The sequence below is a fragment of the Artemia sp. Qi Xiang Cuo genome, chromosome 4 (assembly GCF_049724085.1).
Source record: "Artemia sp. Qi Xiang Cuo chromosome 4, ASM4972408v1, whole genome shotgun sequence".
NCBI classification, from domain to species: Eukaryota; Metazoa; Arthropoda; class Branchiopoda; order Anostraca; family Artemiidae; genus Artemia; species Artemia sp. Qi Xiang Cuo.
The window spans coordinates 88,713,160-88,731,639 of NC_142797.1; the positions used below are offsets into that span (position 1 = coordinate 88,713,160).

At 33.9% G+C, this 18,480-nt stretch overlaps 1 protein-coding gene across 1 annotated transcript in view; it reads right to left on the minus strand.

Annotated features, from left to right (window-relative positions):
• Positions 1 to 2,613: 2,613 nt before the first annotated feature.
• The window catches only part of LOC148953601 (uncharacterized), a 40,170-nt gene continuing 24,303 nt past the window's right edge, over positions 2,614 to 18,480 (minus strand). Inside the window, exons 6-7 of the mRNA XM_089088024.1 lie at positions 7,200 to 7,471; positions 2,614 to 2,781 (exon numbers count right to left, since the gene is read on the minus strand). Coding sequence (XP_088944150.1) covers positions 2,614 to 2,781; positions 7,200 to 7,471 — 440 coding nt within the window. The remainder of the gene's footprint in view (positions 2,782 to 7,199; positions 7,472 to 18,480) is intronic.

An 18,480-nucleotide genomic window follows, 5' to 3' on the forward strand; every position in this document is an offset into this window, starting at 1 on the left:
TGATCGATCGTACGTTTTTTTTTATCTGTAGCCTAGCTGTAAACAACTTCCAGAAAAGACCAATGTAAAGCAGATGTGAAAGGGCTATGGCGTTATATATGGATGCTAGAAGGTGACGGTAGAAGCGTAGTTTGCTTTTTACGATTCCAGCATAAGAAATACTAATTTTACGCTCAACGTGAGATATCATAGATATTGTACATAGCGTCAAAACGACTACTATCTTAGCTGGGAAAATTAACTTTTTCAGTGCTATTTTATGCTGTACATCCGAAGAATATTAAATTGTTTCTCCCGGAGAAAAAAATTCCGTATACCATCTCAGTTTCATGGAAATAATTTTCAAAGTCAATTTTGAATGTCAAATTCCGATTTTTTTGGATTTTTTAGGAAATTTTCGATTTGATTGCTCTTTCATTTTCATGGAGTCATACTAAGGAGATTTCCAAAGATAACATGAACTTTCTTATATACGAAATTGCTTCGTTCACTCAAAAATAATTTGCAGAGTTGTAATGACGCATCACATTTTTTATATACCCTAGAGGTAACCTTTTTCTAGATAAGGTAGATTTTTTTTTTAACACGAATCGATAAACTTTAATCTTTTAAGAACTACAGCTGACAGCAGTTTTCCAAATATTAAAATCCTTCATTAACTTTTCTACTTTCAGGCATGGGCGCCCGTATAGGGGGGGGGGCAGGGGAGAGGGGCTCTTGCCCCCCCCCTGGCTGAATGATGCTGCCTTATTTTTATATTTTTGTTCTGAGATTTCTATTATATAGCATTAAAAGTAGCAATTAGACGAAGTTTGCCCCCCCCCTGGAATTCAGCCCCCCCTGCCCATGCTTTCAGGGGTTGATTTTTCGAATCCCTTAAGTTCCCTCTAAATGAAAGGTTATAGCTTCGAATCTAAACTTTTAAAAAATGAAATGAGTTTGAATACCGATAGAAATTCAGGTTGTCTGTTCGAAAAACAAAGCAAAATTTCCGTATTTCTCTTGGATTTCCGGGAAGTAATACCGTAAATCCTGACTTTGAAACACTGTAGTGTGTATTTTTGTTATACATTTTTTTATCTAAAAGTTTCGATTGCGGTTTTTATTATATTTTAAATATGCAATGCCATGAAAAGTAAGAAAGAAGATAAATAATCTATTTTTTATATTAGAAAACGAACTGTAAAATAGATTCTAAAGTAGGTATTGCGCAGGTAATTTCTTGATATCCGAGGGGTAGCTTGTTTTGTCTTGATGAGGAAGATTTCTTTTATAACAAGAATTGACAGATCATTGTAATAAGTAGATAAGATCTATAATAAGATATTGTAATAAGTAGAGCTTACATTGGGTTTTCAAGAAATAAAATGTCTCTGTGATTTTTTCTATTTTGAAGTTAAAATTTTGTAAATTTTCTGCATTTTGTCCAAGCCCTGAGCCTCGAAGCTTGCCTTTTAGAAATCAAATTATTTTGAACACTAATATATCTTCATATCATCTTGTCAAAAACCTCTGAAAAATTTCTGTATCCCTCATAAAGATTTGGGAAATATTACCAAAAATCTCATTTTGAAACAGAGGTTCCGATTTTTTCGATTCTTGCCCCCCCCCCCCCTGGCTGAATGATGCTGCCTTATTTTTATATTTTTGTTCTGAGATTTCTATTACAGAGCATTAAAAGTAGCAATTAGACGAAGTTTGCCCCCCCCCTGGAATTCAGCCCCCCCTGCCCATGCTTTCAGGGGTTGATTTTTCGAATCCCTTAAGTTCCCTCTAAATGAAAGGTTATAGCTTCGAATCTAAACTTTTAAAAAATGAAATGAGTTTGAATACCGATAGAAATTCAGGTTGTCTGTTCGAAAAACAAAGCAAAATTTCCGTATTTCTCTTGGATTTCCGGGAAGTAATACCGTAAATCCTGACTTTGAAACACTGTAGTGTGTATTTTTGTTATATATTTTTTATCTAAAAGTTTCGATTGCGGTTTTTATTATATTTTAAATATGCAATGCCATGAAAAGTAAGAAAGAAGATAAATAATCTATTTTTTATATTAGAAAACGAACTGCAAAATAGATTCTAAAGTAGGTATTGCGCAGGTAATTTCTTGACATCCGAGGGGTAGCTTGTTTTGTCTTGATGAGGAAGATTTCGTTTATAACACGAATTGACAGATCATTGTAATAAGTAGATAAGATCTATAATAAGATATTGTAATAAGTAGAGCTTACATTGGGTTTTCAAGAAATAAAATGTCTCTGTGATTTTTTCTATTTTGAAGTTTAAATTTTGTAAATTTTCTGCATTTTGTCCAAGCCCTGAGCCTCGAAGCTTGCCTTTTAGAAATCAAATTATTTTGAACACTAATATATCTCCATATCATCTTGTCAAAACCCTCTGAAAAATTTCTGTATCCCTCATAAAGATTTGGGAAATATTACCAAAAATCTCATTTTGAAACAGAGGTTCCAATATTTTCGATTTTTTTTTAAAAATTTTCAGTTTTGAATTAAATTACTTTAGGTGTTATCTTTCTATTGGCGTTTGGTGTTCAATATTTGATCAATGTTCAATCTCTGCCAATTCTATAAGAAATGGGTATTCATGATCTTTCTACAGATGAAGAAAATCGGTTTTAACCTTACCAACAAATGCATATGTCTTCTGTGATCTTTGCTGTCTGTAAGGTGATGGAATTGAGGGGAAAAATCGACCTGTCGCTGCTGGACCTTTGGAAAATCCTTGAATTTGACCAACCGCGTCTTTGAATACTGCTTTGATCTGCAAGGTAATAAGAAGACATATTATTAGTAAAATGAGTTGAAAAAAGGTACTCAATTACAGGTAATTGATATAAAAATCGAAGCTACCCAAGATTTATGGGTGAGCAGTTGGAACTTCCAACCCTGGTCCAGCCGAATCATATGGTGAGTTTTTTTGTAGACTTTGTAACTGAACACAAGATAATTTTATTACAGAAAAAAATTAATTAACGCATCTTCAAGTAAACAAAGTAGTCGCCAGAGTTGTACATTCGGCAAACATAAATAGGGCTTGAGTATATATTATTTTGCTTGCTGAAATTTAAGTGCTGGTAACGATTTGTATATTTCTATGTACAATTACTTCTTTAGTTTAGTCACTCTAAGAAATTGAACACGGTTTCACCAGCTATCCTCAAGGTTTGGAGGTAAACTATCTTGACAAACTGAGTGTGCACAATTTACCTTGCTACACTGTAAAAATATCTTAAGCTCCATATCGGCTTATACTGCATGTAGTTTAACTTGAATGTAATATAAAGTTTTCAAAGAGAGAAAAAATCCTCATCCCTTCCCCTTTAATAACAAATCTTCTGGACGTCAGTGATCTCCTGACACTGCATCCCAAATTTGCAAATCTATCCCCAAAGGCATTCCTGAGACGTCCTAGAGACGTTATTTGTATATCTTGGGTGTGCAGAGTGTCTTTTGATATAGCTTGGCCCCCTTTTTCTTAAATAAAAATTCCATCATCCCTAAGCCATTACAAAGAAATTCTAGATAATGTGTTTTAAAACTTGAAATCTCATGATGTTTTTGATTTTATCAGGTAAATTTGTCATTTTAGAAGCATACCCTTGGAAAACTCGGGGATATCTTGGCCAATTGAACAGTCCCTTACATCAAACAGTTTGTGATAAAGAACAGTAAGTAAGGACCCGGCTAAATAGTAACTGAAACTCTAAAAAACGGAATTTTCATACCAATAGACATATCAGAAGAATCAAATTTTTATACTGATTTCAAATATATAAGTTTTATCAAGTTTAGTCTTACCCATAAAAAGTTACACGCCTGAGAAAATTTGCCTTATTTTCGAATAAAGGGAGAAACAACCCCTAATAGTTATAGAACGTTCATGAAAATCGCACCATCAGATTCAGTTTATCATAAAACCCTACTATAGAGGTTTCAAGCTTCTATCTGCAAAAATGTGGAATTTTGAATTTTTTGCCAGAAGAAAGATCACGGATGCATGTTTATTTGTTGTTTTTTGTTTTTGTTTTTTATTTTTCCAGGGGTGATCGTATCGATCCACTAGTCCTAGAATAGCGTGAGAGGGCTCATTCGAACGGAAATTAAAAGTTCTAGTGCCCTTTTTAAGTGAACAAAAATTGGAGGGCAACTTGGCCCCCTTCCACACTCATTTTTTCCCGAAGTTACCCAATAAAAATTTTGAGATAGCAATTTTGTTCAGCAAAGTCAAAAATCTAATTAAAATGTCTTTGAGGATGACTTAATCCCCCAGAGTTCGCGGGAAAAGGGCTGCAAGTTATAAGATTTGCCCATTGCTTACATATAGTATTGGTTATTGGGAAGTATACCGGTGTTTTCAGGAGGAATTTTTTTCTAGTAGGGGTCGGGGTCGGAGTAGGGGTTACAGGGGAGGATTTTTCCATGGAGAACATTTCCTTAGGGGGAAGGGACATTTCTATGAAGGGGGTGCCAGATATCCCAGCATTATTTAAAAAGTATCAGAAATTTAACAAAAAAACAGTTTTTTTTCCACTGAAAGTAAGGAGCAGCATTCAAACATAGAACAAACAAAATTATTACGCACATGAGGGGGGTTCGCCCTCTAGTCAATACATCACTCTTTACACTAAAGTTTTTTAGTACTTTCAAAAGAGCTATCTATTCTAATTAACCGCCCTTTGTGGTTCAGGGGTCTGTGATTTAAACAAAATTCGAGCTTTAGCGTAAAGAGCGAGGTATTGACTAAGGAGCGAACTCCTTAATACACCTAATAAAAACATTCGAATATAGAAATTTGTTACGTAAGTTAATTCGCAAGTTACGCCAGAACAAAATTTCGAGAAAGCCAATTAGTCAGAAAAGGAAAATTAATATGTGAATTTCGTTTTAAATATTCATGTAGGGGGAGCCAAAATCGAAGCTGCATTAACATAAAACCTTCAGAAATTAAATAAAGAAAACAAAATTTTTTAACTGAAAGTAAGGAGCGACATTAAAACTTAAAATGAACAGAAATTATTCCGTATATGAAAGGGGCTGTCCCCTCCTCAACGCCTGGCTCTTTGCACTAAAGTTTGACTCTGTCTCCCAACTTTATGTTTTAAAACAATAGAAACTTTAGCATAAAGAGCGAGGTGTTGAGGAGGGGACAGCCCCCTTCATATACGGAATAATTTCTGTTCGTTTTAAGTTTTAACGTCGCTCCTTACTTTTTAGTTAAAAAAAACTTGTTTTTTTTAGTAAATTTTTAAATAGACCAAGCAGCTGAGATTTAATACGGCTGAATTTTCAATTACAACTTTTTTTAAAGAATGAAAGGCTTATGGCTCTTATTGAGCCAGCACTACCTTGTTCGCTCTTATGGATACCTCTTAAATGTGACTTAAAGATGCCCCTTAAAAAAAGATGTTGCCTCTTAAGTCCTTTTAAAGATGCAGTGAAAGTAAAGTTTCCAAGAAGTGATAAAAATTTAAATAAAGGACTTTTATAGCTTGATAGTCTTCTGAGTTGTACAGAGAGAAAAAAAATAAAAAAAAAATAACCGAACAGAACAGAGGACAAAATAAGCGTATAATGAAATAAGAAAGTTTAGCTGATTTCAGTAAAAAAAAAATTAGTTATTCTAGAAAAATGCACAGCGGATAAAGGGGTTGTAAGTTTAAAATAGAACACAATGTTACTAGTCAGCGTATATTCCCTTTACTGATTTTGTGGGATCTTTGTATTTATTTTCACCAATTATACAATTTAGGATTTCTAGATTTGGTTTTCATTCTCTTTTTATTTCTATTCTATAATTAATGGACTCTTGTTTTATGTTCTGTGTTCTTCTGTCTCTTTTTTACTGCTAAAAAAGGGTCCCAAAGGATAGTCTATCTTTTTCAATAACTGTCTTTGATCAAGATTTAATCAATTATAACTTACGTTTAATTATTGCGATCGTAAGTAGGAACTCCGACTTAAGTTAAAATTAAGATTCAAAATTACATTTCTTAGCTATAGTGGTGAAAAGATTGAAATTTTTCAAATTTAATTTGAATTGGCAAAAGACTACTTCTAGACATCAAGAAGGAACATAAATTTCCGGCACTTAATTTCATTACTAAAATAAAAAAAAATGAAAATGAATTTTAAAGATTTTCCTAAATTTTACTAAATCACACTAAATCAGCATTACCGAACCCTACTAAATCACATTAATTTAATATACACCAATGCTGTGAGATCTTTGAATTTTTCTTATAGCTATCATCTTCATTCTCTAGGGGCTGTATGCTATAATGCTATCTTGTGTCCTGTTGAGAAAGGCTCTCAAAACAGAAAAGAAAGGATTCGCCATTTTTCAGTAGCACTGGCAAAATTAATGTTCTTTCATTTAGACAAATTACATTTGTTTCTACATTTACAAATTACTTTTATTACTTGGTGTTTTAAACCTTATTTGAACTAAATTACAAAAAGAAATTATATCTTTTAGCTTCTGGTCTGAAATGAGGCTCCAGTGACAAAAGAGCACTTTTAGAGCTGTGTGGGCAAATTTACGAAAAATATGGGAGGAAAAGGAGATGAAAGATTTTAGGAGATGTTGTAAATTTTTATTTCTCATATTTGTTCATTGGAAACGCCAAAAAGGCAATTTTTGTGAAAACAGCTAAATGAAAATACCTTTTAACATCTAGGACAGGGATGTCCACCCTGCGGCCCATGTGCCGCACTGTGCCTTCCTGAGATTGGTGTAAGGCTCACTAGTCATTTTGACTCCAAATAGTACTTTTTAGTAGATTTGTTGAAAATTCGAAAATACAAACATTTGAAATTATTTTACTTTATCTTATGAGTTTTTGTTATATTTATGCCAGACCTAAGCAGCCTTCGTACCACCTATGTGTGTGTTATTTGTTACTATTTTCGAAATAAAATTAATGGATGTTAATTGTTTCCTTATGTACCCATTTTCTTGGAATTTAATAGGTTCTGCTGCCCACTGAATTATTTCAAGTTGTAATATGGCCCACTATAATTAAAGATTAGAAATACAATGCATTTTATGTCCCTTCCTCCTACATCAGGGGCAAGGAAAATAAATATATCCCCCCCACAACTGCCACAACTACACTAAGAACAAATAAAAAATTACAAACATTAACTGATTTGAATAGTAAAAAACCTGTGTTATCTTACAAATTTTTCGGCATCCTTTTTCAGCTTCAAGAAGGCGAGAGAGTTAGGATCTGATAAATCATCCGTCCAATTTGTGAGTGATGTTAGAGGAATGGTGATGTTATACACTTTGTCTTTGCCAGGATTAATTTTAGTACAGCTTCCATCTCCTCTTCTTACAAAGGGAAAGAAACACTTGCATTCGTAGCCATCTTTATTCAGGGCCTTTACGCACTTACTTTTGTCCAAAGCACAGGGGCTTGAAGAGCATGGATTACTCTGAACTGGATCAGCTGAAATAATTTCATTATTAATAAAATTGACTAAAAGGATTAGCTTAGATATTGGGACATCAAAGATATCAAGAGAATAATTCTGGTCATAATTATTTTTTTTTAGCTAAAAAAGCTGAGGGTTGTGGACTAAGGGATATAATTTGTCTGAAGGCTCAATGGATTTTGCGCAGTTTTTAGAATAATGAGGCTTAAATTGAAACTTTTCCTCAAATTTATCCTATTCAAACTGCGTTCACTTCAACAATCACCCAGTTTTAAGGTATTAAAAAAATATTGATTATTTTTATTTAAGAAATACTGTTTGACCGTCAGTTCTTTGCTGAGATTTGTATAATATAACAAGTTAACTGTAACTATTCACTCAACAAAGATTTCACTTAATTTTTCTTGATTTTTTTCCATCCTAGAAAAATTTTTGTCAATAGCTACAATGTGCACAAAATACTATCAAGCAGTAAATTGTTGATGGTTAAATGGTTTTTGGACGTTGTCTGAGTCTGCTGGCTTTAGAAGCCATACTGCTTGTCTGGGAACAATTTTTTTCTAAAGTGTAAACAGTTTGTTTAAGATGATCAGTAATATTGGCCTGTTTAAGCAGCTTCACTTACAGATATATAGTAGAGCAAAACTAATCAGTAACTATTAAGTAAGATGTTAACAGATCTTCAATTGGGCGGGAGTGCGGCTTTCTTCCAAAGCCTGAAGAAGTACCTTCTGAGGTTCCAATGCAAGGTTTTGTATGATAAATATATCAAATCAACATGGACAGGGGATTTATCACCCATTTCCCCTTCTCCAGAGCAATATTTTTAGACAGAGTGCACTTTATGGATGTTTAAAGGTCGGTTTAGCTCAGTTGGGGAGAGGGGCTAAAAATTATTAATACTAAAACAGAAAACATGCTTAAACAGATTTGAACCTTGAAACATTTGAAAACCATGTTAAACAAAGTTAGAATTTAGTATAAATTTCATAAAATCAGTATATGTTACGTATAAGTCATTGGGACCCTTCAAAACTGCTTTCATTAACTGTGGAGCCCTCCATTTTCCGGAGGAAACAGTAGCAAACAAATGTAATTCGTTGGGATATTGCTGCTTGCATGGTCGAACTGCAATGTTATTACCTCAATTTGATGTCAATCACTCTTTGAAAGTTTCATATTCAAAATTTAAACTCGTGTTTTACTCTACCTTCATTAAACTTAAGCGATGATCGAACCATGAATAGTCGGGATATATTTAGATTTAAAGTAGCTGGACAAATTTATCACAAAATCAATTTAGTAGCACATCCGTCACAAACTACTGAAGGTGAAATTGAGCCAAATTCATTTGAGCAAATGTACTTTTTAGACCCCAATGAAGCTCTTGAGGAACGCCTCGCTCACCATTTAAATTATGGGTTCTCTCGTAATCCAATGAATCTCTTGGAAGAAATATTGCAAGATACAAACGACTATGCCAAAGGTTAAAAAAAATGCGAGAAGTGGAGGATGATACAAATCAACTTGCTGCTTCATTGAGACAACACCCTCGAAACATGCAGCTCATTTTTACTTTGTCAGATGGAGTTGATTATAGACAGTTTAACCCTCCTGTATTAATGAAGTATGCGCCGTGCTTAATCTTAATGCTGACCATAGTTTTTCACCAAATTAAGTGGTTGTAAAACAACTTGGCGAAAATCTTGTCATTTTAAAAAATACCAACCATCACGTGGAGCCCTTTACCTATCCAATATTTTATCCAGCTGATTTGCCGGTTCGCGTAGGATTTCGTAACTCCGGGGGAGTGTAACTCCCCCGGAGGGGAGTTACCCTCTATATTGTTTTTATATATACAATTCCCTTCACAAGTAAAGCTTGGTCTACTAGTGATGCATGATAAAACTGACAATAATAGGAAAAGAGGATGGGTTTGTACCGCTTATACGTGCACACAAAATTTCTAAATTATGAGAAAAATATACATATTTTTTGTAAATTCACTTTATTCTATTTTCAGAAGACATTTCGTAAAGCATGCTCATGCAGAAATAAAAATGTCCCACATTTAGCGCTGGGATTGTGTGAAACGTGACTAATTTCAGCCATAATTCTTAGCCCATTTATGTCACTTTTTTAGAGCTGGTTAAAAGCGCATTTTTACTTTGTCAGAATTTAGCCGCTGTGTATTATCCCGACCATACTCAAGTTCTTGATCACCCGATTTGCGTAGGATTAATTTACTGCTTTGCATTTTGGTGGAAGACTTTTTTAAAAGTACCTTGTTTATACCGTTATTCTCGTTGAGCGTGATCGTATTGATTGGATGAAATTTAACCAGAAAACTACGTAGGTGTTACACGACTTCTAAAAGACTTAGCTTCGACACCGGATGCATTCGTTAGTGAAAAAGTTATACTACCATCATCATTCATTGGTTCAACACGATACTTGCTGAACATTTTGAAGACGCCTTGACACGATACTTCGCTGAACATTTTGAAGACGCCTTGACTATTGTTCGTCGCCATGGACCCCTAGATTTCTAAATAACTGTGCCTTGCAATCCTGCTTGGCCTGAATTTAAAGAAGAAGCAAGTATCAAACTTGATGATAACTCTATCATAGAACAGTCCCCTCAAGATCATCCCGATCTCACAACTCGAATTATGTAACAACATAATTAAGGCGAATATAATTATTTGGGGAAAATCAGGAAAAGAAGTTCACATATCCCGAGTTACAGAGGACTCTAGTAAAGGTCAACTTGGATTTACTGTTCAACGACATCAATATCCAATTAGACCCGTATTTGCCGTGACTATACATAAGTCGCAAGGGCAAACTTTTGAATGTGTTGGTGCCGATCTTAGAGTTCCAATTTTTAATCATGGACTATTATACGTTGCATTTTCTCGTGTGAATAGACAAAGTTGCTTAAAAAATCTACTACCACCTGAATATGAACAAAGAACATATAAAGAAGTGTGGAAGGATGCCCTGACAACTGCCAACGAAATGACTTATTGTTAGAGTGATATTTCTTTTTTTTTATCATAAACGAATATCATTCCTTTGTTAAAAAAAAAACAAAGGTTCAGCTATATTTATTTCATAATGACGAAAGATAAGCCAAGGTAAAAGGAACGAAACAAATTGAAAATGATAGCGATGATTATTTGGTTTTTGATTTTGACATGGATAAGGTCATCAATGCCTACAATACCTTTGAAAATCAAAAATCTGGACTAGATAAATCGTTGGAGGAAAAGGAAGTTTTTGTCTTTCCACCTGAGCAATTAAAAGAAACAAAGATTCGGCGATACGTCTTTCATAATGACAAAAGACAAGCTGAGGCAAAAGTTAATGATCCAGCAAAAAAGTCGTAATTTTACAAAGGCACTACTTCTAATTTAAGGTCCATTTGGACGTCATCAAATTAAGAAAATGCTCCAATTGTCTGCGTTTAGAAGACAAGCGACAGCGAGAATCCATATATAAAAGCCTGCCACGTGCTGAGTACCGGGGCCTGGGGGTGAAGCCGCCGGGCTCTGGGTGCTATATATATATATATATATATATATATATATATATATATATATATATATATATATATATATATATATATATATATATATATATATATATATATATATATATATATATATATATATATATATATATATATATATATATATATATATATATATATATATATATATATATATATATATATAGTTTATGACCATCGGTATGATTTGGTTATGCTTTGGAGAGAGAAAAAAACAAAGCAAAAATTAAACAGAACAACAAAAAAATAAATAAACACAATTTTGCAGCCATCTTTCGAAAAAAATACAAAGTTTTACAATTGGTTAACGGGGTCTATAACTTTTAAAATGGAAATCTAAGAGGTTGAATTTTACTGCATAGTTTTCATCAAGATCATATTTATTTTGGATACATTTTCCTCCATTTCAGAAAATTAGCCAAATTTTCTCGGACTCATCATTTTTTATGCGTAACTTCAAACTTAATGAGTTTTGTGTATTTAGTATCATTAAAAAACGTCAATTGTTTAAATTGGATTTATTTTTCTTTAAAGTTCTCGTCACAATTACTGCGAGTCGTTAAAATAATGTGATGGAAAGCACAAAATTTTTCTCAAAATGTTTCGAGAATGAAATGGTTAAGTTATTTACATTTGGTTTGACAAAAGCTAAAACAAGCGATAAGATGTAATTAAAAAATAACTAAGAAAACTAAGGGGATTTTTATCCAGTGGAGAATACGAGTTAAAGGATAAAAACAGATATGTAGGTGAGAACCTCCACCAAACTGTCCTATATGCGCAAACAAAAGAAAAACAGCAGCAAAAACAAAACCATTTAAATATTAATTCAAAAAACTTTTTTCCACAAAACAAGCGTTTCAAAGAAAATTAAAAAATTGCATTAAATCAAAAGTGAGCAGAAATAAACTCAAATAATTTTCCAAGCGTAATAGAATTCTGAAATTTCTATCGGATGCATTTGGGGAAAAGAGTACGAGGGGAGGGACTAGTTAACAGCCAGTCACTTGGCCTCTTAATAAGGGTACCAAACTTCTGATTTCCAATTCAATGAGCCCCTTTCGAACTTTATACGACTACCCCTTCAATAAAAATCGAATATTCCCCCGGGACATAACTTAGAACCTTGGTTCTGAGGGCTCTGGGGAGGGGATGCCATCCCCCAAAAACAAAATTACTAGAGCTTTCAAATAGGCTGAGTAAAATATTTAACAAAAAATTTTTGTTGGACGTGTTTGGTTAATGATAGGGGGGGGGGGCTAGTTGCCTTCCAATAACTTTTGAATATTAAAAAGGGCAGTACAACTCTCATTTCCAATCAAATGAGCCTATTTTGAAGCTTCTACAACACCTCCTTCTATACCAAGTGCCTTGGTCTGAAAAAAAATTCGTAGCGCCCACATCATTCTTTTCTTAGGCAGCGTCCTTGCATTGCCAAAGTAGAGAAAATACTGAACCAAACAAACAAAAATAGTTACAGAATAAATGAAAGCCATTCACAAATTAGATTGGGCAAGAAATGTCTCCTTAGTGATTAACTTAGCTGGCCTATTGACCTTATTTTTATTAATGTAGTCAAATGATCTTGGTTCAAAGTAATAATGAATATTATTTAACTCTTTTAATTTTATCATAAATAGAATTTATATTGCTATCTTCGGTATCCCTGTTCAAATCAAGGTCTCTATTTATGTGTCTTCTAATTTTCAGTGCCTCCCTAAAGGATTGTGATAAACTAAATACTGTGAACATTAAAATTTTCTCGTCAAAAAGAAATAACTGATTTAGATGTTCAAAAATATGAAGGGCTAATGCTGAATTAAAATCTTCATTTCTATTTTCAGATCTTAGATAACTGCATACTGAAAGCTTGTTCATGTAGTCATTCCCCATACTGTTGCCGAGTTTAGCTTTTCAAGAATTGAAAAAAAGCATTCAACTGTTAGTCCATTTTTGAAAGAAAGGTAAACAAGATGTTCCTTTAAAAATTTTTTAAGATTTTGCAGAGTCTCGGGAGATACGGTCAAATGATATAAATTTGTGTTATCCTTTGTAGGAATAACTAAAGAAAAGGGTTTAGGTTCATTATTTTATTTTGTTATGTTTTTTTATCTTAAATTTTTAATATTCTTAATAAGTTTAATGGGATAGCCAGTGCAAAATAGAATATCATTAACCTAATTCAATTCAGAGCATACATGATTGAGTAGATTATCCTTAACTACTCTTCTTTTCACAGAAGGAGTGTGGTTTGAGGAGAAATCCAGATTATGATCGTTGTGGGGAGGTTCACAACGAATATCGAATTCAAGATTAGGAATGTTTCTTGGAATTAGAAAATCTAATAATAGAGGTTCCCAGGGATCCTCCACCTTCAACGTAAATTAAAGATTCAAAAGTGTTCAAATGTACCAAAGATAAACATAGCAGTGTTCCCAAACAGACAATGTATTATCAACCAAATGTAATCAGAGAGAGTGTTTCAATATATAATTATTCCAAGCAGAGTGAATGGGTCCCTGAACCTAAAGTATAAGGTAAGTTTGTTGCAACGGCAAAACAGATCAACCTGAAAATTTAAGAATTGTCGTCTAATTTATATTGTAAGGCCTTTTCCCATTAAGTGATAGGACAAGATGTGTTCATGGAAACTGCATCGAAACTGGCAAAGATGGTATTTGCTGTTATACTTCTTAACTTTTCAACATGGTGAACTGAGTTTTTACGATGTGTTCTTAAAGGAAGCTTTGGCTAAAAACTCTCCTACTCTCGTATCTGGAGTGCTATATTAGGACTTTATCTGGAGTGCGTTATATTAGGACGTTATCTTGTATCTGGAGTGCTATATCAGAGTGCTATATTAGGACGTGATTAGGTACCTCTCATGAATCTCAGGAAGAGTCATAATATGTAGGAGCAGAACAACCTTTTGGGCAAAATTTCCTTGACATTCGAGGAGTATTTAGTCCATAGCCTTTAAAAGCAACCAATTCGTCTCTCGATTGGTATATATGTTTATCTATGGAGCTCATTTTTATGTCTTTTTAAGTATTTTCACGCACCAAAAGATGTTTTCTTTTCAAATTTTTCACCATTATTAAAAAGTTTTTTTTTTATCATAATCTATAGCGTGAAAATTAACAACAGTGTCTGCGTTTCTGATATTTTTTCCCTCTCTTTTTCAAGTCATATGAAACTTTAATTTATTCTCTCGATTGAGTTGAAAGTGATAGAAAAGGCTTAAAATCGAGGATGCCCTTACGACTTCTTCTCTTAGCAGATCTGGGTTTTCAATCCCACCGAGAGCTATAAATACCAGTCTCTTAGTATTAATTTCTGACACACTTGCATGCACCTAAACAATGCCTAATTTAGTTTTTTTTTTCTTAGAAGATACTTAGCGCATTAGATATGAGAACTTTGGGTCATGGAGTTGTCTGAAAACATGAAACAACTTGAAAACTTGAAATCTGCACAGATAAACAATAATAAAGCAAACATTTAAGAAATGTTGTTACAAAGGAGGTGTTTTTATGCATATATGGTCTTATAAAATATGTGTTGAAGTTTTGAAACCTATTTTCTGTCTAAACAGGCCTTCAAACTGAGTGCCGAATTAAACTTGAAGCTGCGCAAGTGTAATATAAACTGTGTGCTCAAGTGTAGATTAAATGACAAAGAAAGAGGAAGAATGCGTTTCAAATTGTAATTTCGTAAAAAGTTAAACTGACAAATGAAACTTGAATGTTTTTAACAGAATTTAAAAAATCTAAAACCACATTGGCCGAACATTATCCGTGAGAAATATAGTAAAAATAAGTTTAAATAAAGGGTTATTTTTAGCCTGTTATTGCCATCATTTTTCAGGCTGTATTTTTCTTTTCGAACCTTTCCACACATATGTAGATATACTTATGATATTCTTATACCTAAGCTAGATGGTGATCCAACTAGTGTGGGGTCATTTATGCCATTTACCATCCATTCCTGCAAGTAGAAAGTTTACGAAAACTTTTCAGTCATTCACTTTATCAGTACCTGGTGTCAACTGACTCTTTAGGGGACCAACAATATGAATATCGCCGAAAGCGTTCAGCGTTTGACTACTTAATAACCCAACAAAGGAGTAAATCTAGATCTGACAGCGTTCTGGTGGCTTTTACAAATGATAGTACCCTAATTATTTTGGCTAAAAACGAGTTCGGTCCATGGCTGAAGCTGAAACTTCTTTTTGAACGAGTTGTGTTGTGGTTTAAAATAAACTATATTGTATTAAATGTTTCTAAATTGAAGCTTCTTATCTTTTCTGTAATATATAAATTTTTTCTAGTAAAAAATGAATCTGGACTTCTCTGCGATCCATCTCTAGGCCTGATTGTGATTTTGTGAGTGTCCTGGAAATTCTGGTAGATAAAAATCTATAATTTAAGAGCCACAAGAACATGATCAAGCAGAAGCTGGCAAGAAATATTGGTATTCTTTCAAAGCTTAAGCACTCAAGCCCTGTCGCATTCTTAAGCTTCTTTTTTCTTCTTTGATTCAGTTGTATGATCCTTATTGTTTGCTTTTATGGATGTATACCTTTCCATCTCCTATACATTCTCTTTCCTCGGTCCAGGAGAGGACTGGAAAAACTAATAAGAGACGCAAGTTTCCGTTATCGAGCTCTTTCTAAATCTTCAGTCTGTGTGTCTCACATCCTCCACGTATTTTACGTTTTTCTTTAGTCCATGGGCAACTAGCATCTTTTTTCAATAGCCCATCTTTATTTTCTAATTATTCGTCATATGTCACACCTCGAAATACTACTGATATAAGATTTCCTTCTACGCAGTGTGTTTAGTGTGTATCTAATCCAGTAACCACTAGTTTAAAAGTATGTAACTCACTTCCAACTGTGGCATTCGTTTTGGACCTTAAACAAATTGTGCTGGATTTTCGTCCAGAAGGACGAAGCTTATATGGTTAAAATAAAAATTCAAGTTTCATAGTAAATTCTAAAATTTTTATTTATTAGCATTATGTTGATGGATATGTGGTGTATTTTTAATCATTATTCTTGTATTTTGCTATTATGAAAATAGAGTTATTGGCTGAAGATTGGCCTGTGGTGGTCAGTTTTATAATATTTTGAGTATGCGAGTATTGTGGTTTATGCGAGTATGCGAGTACCTTACGATGCGTGGTCTTAAAGTTATTATTAAAATACAGTCCACTGCTCATTTTAGGATTTATTTTATATTCTTTCATTTCTTCTTTATTTTTCTGGTCATGTAGACTTTCAGAGGGAGGGAGATACGTTTTTTTTTTGATAATTTATAGTTGAATAAATGAATTCTGGACGCGAGAAGCCGTTTCGGCTTCTAGTAAAAGAATACGATATCAGGTTTTGTTATTTAGAATTACTAAAGTTTTTAGTACAGTGTGGTATCGTAGCCTAGTGAAGGAACTTTACTCGTGTAATGTCAGAGAATCGTCGTTGAAGGTGATTGAAAGCAATCCTTCTGATTGTTCACTGTAGGATTTCTTGATGGGCTCACTTATTCCGAACATCCAATGAAAGCATGCGTATCCCAAGGTATATATTTGGACATAGGCTTTTCATTCTTTAAATAAATGACATTGGGAATAGCCTGTCGATCAAAGACACGATGAACCCCCGACCAAAATTGCAAAATATATCTTAACTTCATCTTCATGAACAAAGCTATAAAGAAAGGTGGCAAGCATCGGCTCGTCAGAATCTACTTGTTTACAGATATCTCTAGAAAACAAAACTGAATAGGGTGATAGCCTTCTGCACAAGAAAGCTGAGGATCACAATGATGTAAAGGCTTCAACCACTCAGCTGGAACATTCCAATTTACAATTCCTTTATCAGAAACATCGCCAAGTCTGAATATTTGCTGTAGGCTGTAACTAAAAAAATCTATTGGCACAACTCCAAAAATTTCAGAATAGGGATACTACGAAAGGTTTATTCGTTACTCACAACTCCCTCCAGTCTTTGATTAAACGGTTTGAAGTAGTGTTGGTGGTTGATTTCTACCAGTAGTTTTTCTACCCCCTTCGTAAGAGCTTTCTCGTCTTTTGTCCTAAATTGCCCAGCCGACACGGAATCGACAAAAGCACACAACTCGGTCCATTTTTCATGAGGTAAGCATGAATAGAATAAGGTTTCGAAGCATGGATTCATTTCAAGTTGTACGTTGATCTGGAATGCACATCCGGGGAAAGTTATCCCTAAGAGTTTCCCTGTTGATACTTTTAACAATACTTTGAGCAGTCATCTAAACCCTCAATAAAAAAACTTGCGGACGATCAGATTTTCAACAACATTTCACACCGTGGATTTAGGATTAAAGAAAAAAATATGTTTTTTTAATTTCGATTGCTACCCTAAAATACTCAAGACCATTTACTGTGGAAATTAAATGGCCTCATCAAAGATGCTTAAACGCTCTGAATATAAACAAATTTGGAGCATTAAGGCAGAATCAATATCATAATTTGTCATTTAGGTTCTTAGGGGCTTATGTATTGGAAGATTGTGATCATATAGTCGTTCCCAAAATGGTTAATGGATTCTGCCAATGTAAAACTTCCCAAAAGAACTGTGGACACGCAGGAACTCTGGACACACAACTCAGGGACCCTGTAAACACACTAAAGTCAGTTTTATCTTTACCAAATTAAAAAGCACTCAAATCTGGTTCAATTTTTAGAGAGAGTTTGGTGCTGAGTCTCAGCCAAGACTCAGGATATTTTTACAGTTGAAAAAAGTTTGGAAGAATATCAAGATAAGTTTGCAAACCAAGATTGGAATATTGGAAGTTAAAATGATGACAGTGGTCAAATAATGATTGCTAAATTTTTTGTAGAGATATTGCCTACGTATTGTTTGGGGTACTCGACTGACTTACCGTACTTCTAACTGTAGGCTGTATAAAATGTATGATTCAATACCACTATTTAGGCCTGTAATGACAGAAAGATTGAGGCTACCAGGGCACGTTCTGTGACTGAAGGATGAGAGATTGCCGAGGATTATCCTTTTTGGACAACCGTCTAAAGCTAAATGGAAAGTAGGTCGTCTGCGGTTTCAGCGGGAGGATGTCATACAGAAAGATTTTAGGGAAACGGGAACATCCTGGGAGGATTTGAAATGGGAGCTTTGAATATAGTGTGATGGAGGAGGAGTGTATGTAGCTGTGCTGCCTCAGGAAGCTTGGTCCTATGGTTAGATGTTAGTAGTAGGCTATTATTAGCATAGTTCAATTCACAGAATGCACGATTATGCAAAAATATTCTTACAACTTTGTGGACTAGCGAGATAATCTTCGTCTTCTTAGATATTCATAAAATATATGTTTTTTGTCCAGTGTTAGACAGTGTTTAGTTCAATAGCTCAGAAGTAAAATTATCCATTTGGTTCAGAAAGTAATCGAT